This window comes from Vespula vulgaris, chromosome 7 (genome assembly GCF_905475345.1).
Source record: "Vespula vulgaris chromosome 7, iyVesVulg1.1, whole genome shotgun sequence".
Taxonomy (NCBI): Eukaryota; Metazoa; Arthropoda; class Insecta; order Hymenoptera; family Vespidae; genus Vespula; species Vespula vulgaris.
Window position 1 is genome coordinate 3,162,537 of NC_066592.1, and position 8,990 is coordinate 3,171,526.

At 31.3% G+C, this 8,990-nt stretch overlaps 1 protein-coding gene across 3 annotated transcripts; it reads right to left on the reverse strand.

The window, feature by feature from the left end:
- Window positions 1-430: 430 nt before the first annotated feature.
- On the reverse strand, window positions 431-8,986 carry LOC127065157 (protein tyrosine phosphatase domain-containing protein 1-like). 3 transcript variants are annotated; one of them, XM_050997149.1, is made up of 14 exons: window positions 8,861-8,986; window positions 8,086-8,297; window positions 7,291-7,542; window positions 6,626-6,822; window positions 6,376-6,429; window positions 5,503-5,625; window positions 3,592-3,881; window positions 2,966-3,176; window positions 2,681-2,806; window positions 2,363-2,586; window positions 1,960-2,293; window positions 1,486-1,677; window positions 1,307-1,387; window positions 431-1,170 (listed from the first exon to the last, which is right to left on the reverse strand). In XM_050997149.1, exons 3-12 carry the CDS (start codon window positions 7,500-7,502, stop codon window positions 1,496-1,498), a joined length of 1,953 nt encoding a protein of 650 aa, XP_050853106.1. In that variant the 5' UTR covers window positions 7,503-7,542; window positions 8,086-8,297; window positions 8,861-8,986; the 3' UTR covers window positions 431-1,170; window positions 1,307-1,387; window positions 1,486-1,495. The 3 variants fall into 3 exon arrangements, with proteins under 3 accessions (XP_050853106.1, XP_050853105.1, XP_050853107.1); XM_050997148.1 differs by lacking the exons at window positions 8,086-8,297; window positions 8,861-8,986 and adding an exon at window positions 7,753-8,078; XM_050997150.1 differs by lacking the exons at window positions 6,376-6,429; window positions 8,086-8,297; window positions 8,861-8,986 and adding an exon at window positions 7,753-8,078 and having other exon boundaries at window positions 7,291-7,503.
- Window positions 8,987-8,990: the final 4 nt, after the last annotated feature.

The window sequence follows — 8,990 nt, forward strand, 5'->3', positions numbered from 1 at the left end:
AACCCGCAATTTCTAAGTCCTAATAAATAGAATTAAGTCTTTGTCTCATAAAGTCATCTTAAAAGAATAAATTGATGAAAGAATGACTCATAAACAATGAGAAGTTGAATTTATAACACGGATGGACTTTACCAAACTCCTAATTCGTTACGAGCTTGTTGATGATATACTATTAATTGTTATTATTCAATGAAAGCTCTTTGCGTACCTAAGTATTTTCATATATATACATATATTTCCAATTTACTATTTTTCGTATAGATTCTTCTAATCACTCTGCTTTTAACTATCCGATTGAATTTTTATTTCTATTCTGATAAATATTTATTATTACTATTATCATTTAAAATTTTAATTATATGCGCAAAATTCTATCGATACAATCATTCGTAACGTTCAAACGTTGGTAAATGTTGGTTATGTAGGAAATTACATTGATCGCGACAAGAACAAATTTGCGGTAGAAATTATTAACTGATAATAATTTACCTGTGCATCTATTTATCGATAAAGCAGTTACTTCATTCTTAAATATTTAAACTAAAACAAATCCTACTTGTTAAAATTTTTTTTTTCCTTTTTAATTACATTGCTCACGCATATTAATAATAATGCTTAGAATTATCAATATTAAGTTTCTCTATATATATACGAACATCTTCGAAGAATAAAGAGCATATCCAGAATTGAATGAAACATGCCAACTTTTCGAAAATGGATAAATGGAATAACGATATAAATGTAAGTAAAATTTTAACACATCAATTAAAAATTGTATTGATTACATTGTTTTTACCAAAAATATGGTTTATAATCAGCATAAACGAATATGTAAATATATACGTTGGTCAATTAATCGATTGAAAAAAGTGGAATTTACTTTACCATCAATCGACAATTAAATAATTTACTTTTTTCTGCTGGTGCTAAGCTAGGAATTTATTTTATCGACCGATAGTAAATTGTTACTATCCATTTTCGGAATACTCGCGTGAGTATTTATGGGTGCCGCAGGATCCAATCTTGAGTTCCGGTGTAATTTGCCGCAAAAGTATGACTTGTCGTGCACAATAATAGTTATTTGAGAGTAATATGAATTCTCGTGGAGCGACATTCATTTCATTGCTTTGATTTTAATCTTCACATTCAGCAACCTCCACGTGGTGAGATCTGGGTCAACATTAATTGCAGTATATAAACATCTAAATTTAAATCATATAATGCAAATATTACTGAGCGAATGGCTATATTCTTTTATATTTCAAGATTTTTCTAAAATTTTTAAATAAATAATTAAAGTACTTACATTTTACATTGCTAATCATACGTCGATAGATAAACAGATTAAATAGAGTAAAATTCTTAAATAATTTCTTAGAGAAACCCACTGAAAAAATTTGAATTTCTTTATTATCCTCATTGATTATTATTTATTTTTATACTTATTCATGCTTTTCAGATTAAATACTATATTTTATATTATACTTCATATTTTTCATTTTTCTTTTTTCCTTTCATCCACTTTATTTAATTGTCTCGATACTAGTTCCCATCTCGACATCCACGATGGTCTGCTCATTTCTTGCGTATTAATTTCTTCTATCAAGCTCATCGCTCGTATAAAAAATTCATTTATCTTGCCAGCCGTACCGCGTCGTAGCTTCGGAAAATTCTTATCTGGGACACATTATTGCTATTAATTTAAAAACGTTCCATTCAAGCGAACATACATTATCGAACTATTAAAATTATTATAAATAATAATGGAAAAATAACAAGAAAATAAAAAAAAAAGTGATCAATAAATTTTTAACGATAGTTTAAACCGAAGTTCTCTGATACTCTGATCATGTATGTCGCGACACATATAAACATAAATAAAAAAAAAAAGAAAAAAGAACGAAACAAATGACATGCAAGTAAATTTAAAGATATGCTAAAAATAAATAATCGATTTACTCGAAGGTCGAAAAGAATTCTTCATCCAAACAGTTTGTTGCGTCATAGAAGCGACGAATCTTCTCGTTACGAGACTCTGACTTTCACCAGTCATCGGTCTCAAACGAGAAACGAATCTTAAAAGATATTCCAAAAGATATCTGCTAAAACTAGGTATCTTTTCGAAACACCGTTCTGGTTTCGAACTCCAAACGACGATATAACTTAGACTATCCATATCGAGAACAGGATGTTTCAGTGTCTCCAACCATTCGAAAAGAAGACCAAAGAGAACATCGAGATCCGTTTCGAGTTCCAAACGTTGCCATGCTGTACAACGATTGTTCAAATCCATCTAAGGACGATCGAAAATGTAAATGAATGAAGGATTTGTTAAAAACAAAAATTTTCTCATTTATTTTACCTGATATTGTTGCAAAAATTTGTTCATTTTATCGGACAAACTCGTAGAATCTCTTATTAATGCTTTAACCACCTCCTCGATATTAATCTTTCGAAATATTTCATTGCTTGCGGCTACCTTTAGATCGATTTGAGATTGTATCTCTTTGTAACAATCGTTATCAACGAGATCTTGTCCGTGAATTCCATCAGCTAAAACATCGTCTACACAACTGTCGTCCAAACCTAAAGAATTATGTATTAATATATAAATTTTCTAATCCTTTATTGGATATAGAATAATATCTTTAAAAGAAATTTTCATCTTTTTAGTAGATACCTGAATAGGCTAAATCGCAAGAAGGAGTGTCAGGCGACGTGCAAAATACGTCGCTCAATCTTCCTATATCATCTACTGTATCTCGTGAAGATCCTTCGCTGCTACTTGCTCTAGCTTTCGTAGAAGCTAGAAAAAGATTAGTCGTTATAATGATCAGTTTCTGATACAATAATCGTTAATAATTATCATATCTTTTTCATAATAATTTTATTAATCGTATGGAGCAATAATTAGATTATTTGTAAAAGTCAAAATGGAAGATATTTAATTAAATTTATTAGATACTCGAATAATCAAGAGATGAGTCAGCAAGTGATTCGGTCCAGGAATAAGAATGTCTTATATTTCCTCCGTTCTCTCGTAATTTTTCTAATACGTATGAAATAAATTTTCGAGTGAACGGTGTGCTCGAAACTTTGTACTCGATCTCGCAAGGCGAATTATCTTCTTGACAATCGCAAAGCTGTAGAATACGTTCGCAGATGGTGAAGACGATCTACGAGAACGAATGATATAAAAGTTTCATCTAATACAAACAATTTTTATATTTCATCATTGAATCTTTCATAATATGATCAGCTGATTCATAATTATCATATATAATCCAATTCTTATAACGTGGCTCATGTATCAAATTTTATTTGTCTTGACCCACATAAAATATGACAAACGATTTTAAATCAAAAAATTGGATTTAATTTTTCTTAACGCTAAATATTATAATTTTTTAATTTTTATAAGCCTCAAGAACGTTTATTAAAACGTGAAATAATTTCTATGTCATTTAATCATTTCAAAACGACATATTTAATGTTTCAAATGGAAACAACAGTATACGTGGGCCATCCTGTATATTTGATGATCGATTATAATTATAATTATAATTAGGTATGATAATATAAATGGAAGACCTTTGGTATATGTTTAAAAGTACGTTGCTCGTAACCATGCAATATATTATGCTGTCGTTTCAGATACGATTGAAGACTACAAGCTTTTCTATCGCCGATCGTGCTGTTTAATGGATAAACTATCATCTGTGGTAACACGAAATGTTCAAATTCCTGAACACAAATTATTTGTCCTCGTGTCTGAATCGCACATGGTCGTTTCATGCGAACGAATCTTATGGCGTCGTTTGCTCTCACACGTAAACTATAAATCAGGTAACATGCGATCAAAACACCTGTTCTACCTAAACCTGTATGGAAAAAGAAAAAGAGAAAATATTCTTTTTAAAAATTCGTCAATCTGTAATTTGATAGGAAACAATGAAATGACGATTGGAATAAAATAATAATTAATTTTCTTTTTTACACGAACTTGCTTATTCGTCGATTAAAGTGCAGCAATGGAATCAAAAATAGTATCAATTTGTCTCATTGTCTAGCACGTTTAATTGAGGCCATAAATAACTAGCTCGTGTAGTCGTATTAAGACCGGAAACAGGAAACCATTATCATGACTGATATACATTCCTCTTTAACGAAATGGTTATGATATAGATGAACAATGCAGGTAACTATGTTATTTGTAAAGTTTAACCAAATATTTGAATAAACGTTTCGTTGAAATATATGTAAAATGTTCGGTCTTGAGTCTTCGCTTAACAAATTTTAAAGTAATCTCAAATGTTAATAGGAAAAGTATAAAGAGGTTTCAATACTCGCGACTGATAAGCTTTACCTTTTCCATAGTGAGATTCTATATCCGTAGGTATGCCACTGACAGTGAAAGGTCGAAAGTCAATGTCCTTCTTTTAAATACTACTTTGTACTAGCGGGTAGTACCAGACGATTGCGGACACGGAATATACGTATTAGGACGTAATTTTTACTGCACGATGTAAAAAAAAAAAAAAAGAACTTCATGATAAATGGAATAGGAAAAATAATACAAGATTATTTTTATCGAGCTCATAGATATACCTAAATAAAAAATATTTCTTGACAGATTTGTCAACGAATAGAGATTTCCATGCTACGATACGTATCCATTACATTTATTTATATAATTCTTATATTTGTAAAATTTTTTATTTATATATCTATTTAATTCTCTTGAAAAAGACAAACCGCGATTGATTCCTATCGTTTAAATAAATCTTCTTAACAATTTGGAATGTATTCGATAGATTCAACGTAACGATTAATCTATCTTCTGAAATTTACGAATCATTCCTATTATTTATATAATAGACCAATTTATTAATTTTTATGAGCCACGTTTAAACTCAGGTTTCTCATTTAAGGAATTAAATGGTAGATTAGGCGACGATATTTATTAGAATTTTCCTGTCAAACGATAAATCTATGTTGGTATTATCTAATAGTTATGAACACGCGATACTCTACCATTATTTTCTATCTAAAGAATTTCATCGAAAAAGGGAAAAGGACTTGTAAAATTCAAATAAATTATATAGCCGTTATCTTGTTACGATTCTTCAAAACTTTCATACGTTAGATTTTACCATAAATTATATAATTAGTGAAATTCTCACTCATTCTGCATAATTATATAATGACTATAAAAAGAAATAATAATAATAATAATAATAATAATAATAATAATAATAATAATAATAATAATAATAATAATAATAATAATAATAATAATAATAATATAATTACGATAAGCGATTTAACTTGTTCTTGAAAATATTATCGATGATCAAAAGAACGTTGGAATTGCATAAATAATTTTTATCGAAGAATAACACTCTAAGTCAATATTATTTCGCATAGGGTGGAAATTAGATGAAAGAGAAAGAGAGAGAGAGAGAGAGAGAGAGAGAGAGAGAGAAAGAGAAATCGATTTACCAGCATGACAGTGAATCGCCACTCTTCCTTCTTGCACGGCAAAGGCTACGACCTTGACCATGTCCAAAAGTTTTCCCATCGTTGCTTCGCCATAATCCTTCATAGCAAAATTGTAATAATAAACTGTAAATAAGAAAGTATGTGAAATTTGAGGAAAAGGGAAAGAAAGAAAGAAAAAAGAAACGGAGGATAATTGGATCACAAAATACTCAGGAAAAGAGTTTCTAAATCAAACGATGTTTCCAACAATTCTGTTCCTGTTTCCTTTCTTTTTCTCTGTGTATATATATGCAGTATATATACATAGGTAGATAGTTTTGCTGCATTGCATGTTACAACACCGAACTTGTTCGATCTAGTTGTTAGGATCGCGAAATACAGGCGGTTCTTCCTTCCTACCAGGCTCTACCTGCTTAACAAGGACAATTTACCCCCTCTCGTCGCTATCACGAACAACCCCTTGTTTTATGGCGAAACGTTATGGCCAACTTTCGTTCGAGTTTGACGTCGACGAATTATTCATCCTTCCGTATTAACGGTATATATGTATATATGTATGTATATATCTATATGTATTATCGACACGACTAAACATTTCGATCTCCAAGGAATATATATATATATATACATCTTTGTATAATATATTATACGTATATACAATTTTATATAGATCTATATCATTTCGAAAATAAATGAAGGATAATATCAATTATAGATCTAATTGTTCTACAAGCATTATTTAATTTTATTGCACACAATACGTTAATGTAATTATCATATCTATATACTCGTGAATCCAGTCGATTAGTACTAATCGCGTGTAACTCGATTTATCTCGATTACTCAGAAACGTATTATAAATTCTATTCTTACTGTTTAATGATCGAGAACTTCCTTCCTTTGAAATTATTTCCTTTATCCAAGGATCTATCAAACACAATGTAGGATATCGTAAAATATTTCAGGCATAAAATAAAGTATCATCATTTCAATGTTGAAAGTTGGCCCTTCATGGATAACAATAAATCCAAATAAAATTTTTCTTCGAACGAAGAAGAAACGAAGCGGAAGTCATATACAAAAGTAACTCGTTCGATAAGATGACGAGATAAAAAGCACGTACTCTCGTTCTTCATAAAAATATTAGGATCGTAGGTGAAGCCACTCTTTTCGAGAGATCCCCCGCAGCTTGCATGTTCACCCGGTGTTTGTAAGTTTATTATGGTTTTTATGCTCCATTCTTGGAACTGGCCAATCATGTTTTCCTTTATTATTTGCCCGGTACTTGGTCGTGCCATGGCTAAAACATCGTCTGTCACCCTAAAAAATAAAAAAAAAAAAGAAAAGAAAAACAAAAAGAATACCAATTCTTAAATCCTTTTCCGTATATATCATTTTCATTATTTTTTGTATTATTCAGATTTTTAAATTATTAAAAATTTTTATCGCGAATTACATTGTTCGTGAACGAACGAACGAACGAACGAACGAACGAAGTACGTCGTGCAAGTAAAAACGTCGATACACATGTTCCGGTACATGTAAATCACCATAAATTACTAATTTGCAGTTCATAAATTCTTTTCGTCCAAAGTTATCGATTCGTGTACTGATGCTGAACGAGATTAACATAAAACCTCGGTGATATGCAAAATTACGGAAAGATAGATCGATAACGAACGGCGATTTTTCTTTTCTTCCTCCTTCCTTGCTCTTACTCGATTTATGACTTTTTTCGTTTATTTTTCTTTTTTTAAGTTTTAATCAAAAATCGAATAGTAATCTCACCAGTGCGAAAAGACGTTTTGTATCGCCATGTGAACCGGTGGCCATGCTTTCGGATTCTCATACTTGCATCTGGATCCACCGCAAAAAATGGCACACTGTATCGCCTGCGGCGTAAACTTTCGCAAATTTTCAGAAAACTTGTTGTAACCAGGCAATGGAATATCCGGCAAATTAGATTGAAGTCCAGCTGGTATCAAAGAGCTTATGTCCATTCTGCGAGAGATCGCTTTGAGTTACGATCGTTTCGTCGATCTTTACGAGAGAAGAAACGTTTGACGTGAGAAAATTATACCTTCGCATAATTCCACAGAAATTAAAAACAAATCCTTACAATTTATTAAATTATCGTTTTTCTACATTCTCTACATTCGACAAATCCGTCATTTCTTCTTGCAGGAATGAAAATTGACAAAACAAAAAAAGAAAAATATAGAAAACGAAGAATCATGTTATTTAACTTACGTGCGGAAATTTTTTCGTAGGATCTTCGTCCATCGCATAAAAAAGCACAAGCGTTGCGAATTAAAAAAAAAAAAAAAAAGAAATGAACTACTAGTGGTCGTTTTTATTTTTCTTTTTATTCCTGATTTTGTCTTTGTCAAATCACAACGATACGTTAGAATCGAGGGCGCTTAAGGTTGTTTCGATCACGCAGACGAATGACCGAGTGTGTGAGTAAAAGAGACAGAGAAAGATAATAAAAGAGAAAGAGAGAGAGAGAGAGAGAGAGAGAAAAGAAAGAAAGAGAGAGAGAAAGCAAAATGATCAATGGGAAAAAGCACTTAACGTACTCACGTATAAACGCATAGCGACTGGCACTCCCGCCACACCAACAGCCACTTTATCCGCTTTGGAATCGTAAGGGTTGCGCGCGTGCGTGATGCCACTGTATTATAGCGTAGTATTCCCTACCAACATACATAGGATCGTTCAAGCTTTACTCGATCGTTCCTTCTCCCAGAAAACGAGATCCTTCCACGATCGAATTTGGTTCATCCTTGTGAAAACTTTATCCGGAAAAAAATGAAATAAAAAGTGTATATTTCATTATACGAAAGGAAGAAGAAATTTTTCAGCGAAGAAAGTACATATTTAATAAACATATATCGTGATTGACATAAGAAATGTATCAATTAAGACACTTCACCGTAATTTAACAACAGCTTATAAATCACAGCTTTGAATATTAACTCTACTTAATGTTCATTTGAAATATTGAAGAAACATATTTTGTCATCTACGCATCTCCCTAAAAATTTCTTCGATATTATATGTAAGAGAATTATTTAAAATTTAAAACGGTATACTCGATTCTTATCTCGTTGAAAAAAAAAAAAATGAAAAGAAAGAACGGAAGAAAGAAAGAAAAGACAAATATTTTGCAAATGACGACGCATCTCATAGTCGAAGCAAAAAAAAAAAGGAAAAGAAAAGAAAAGAAAAATATATATATCTCGTTCGATTAGATCACTTTTATAATTATCGGCTTATATACATATCTATATCGATAAAAACTCGATAGGTACTCGAAAGATTAAAGAAGATTGAAAAGTAGAGGAGATCTAATCACTGAGAGTCTTGCATTCTTATCCGGCCTCGAGTTGACCGATCGTGTCGCTGCTGTTGCTTTTGCTGAAATGGCTGCGAAGACGCATGGACGACGAAGAGAAGAAACGATTCTCGATGATCCTCGTCGATTC

What these genes read in the sequence shown, in the direction of transcription:
- LOC127065157 (XM_050997149.1), bottom strand. Translation starts at nt 7,502, where the DNA reads ATGGACATAAGCTCTTTGATACCAGCTGGACTTCAATCTAATTTGCCG. An exon ending in TTGCGATTTAGCCTATTCAG is followed by an intron (nt 2,587 to 2,680) that starts GTATCTACTAAA and finishes ATAATTCTTTAG; the next exon opens with GTTTGGACGACAGTTGTGTA. An exon ending in AATTTTTGCAACAATATCAG is followed by an intron (nt 2,294 to 2,362) that starts GTAAAATAAATG and finishes GATCGTCCTTAG; the next exon opens with ATGGATTTGAACAATCGTTG.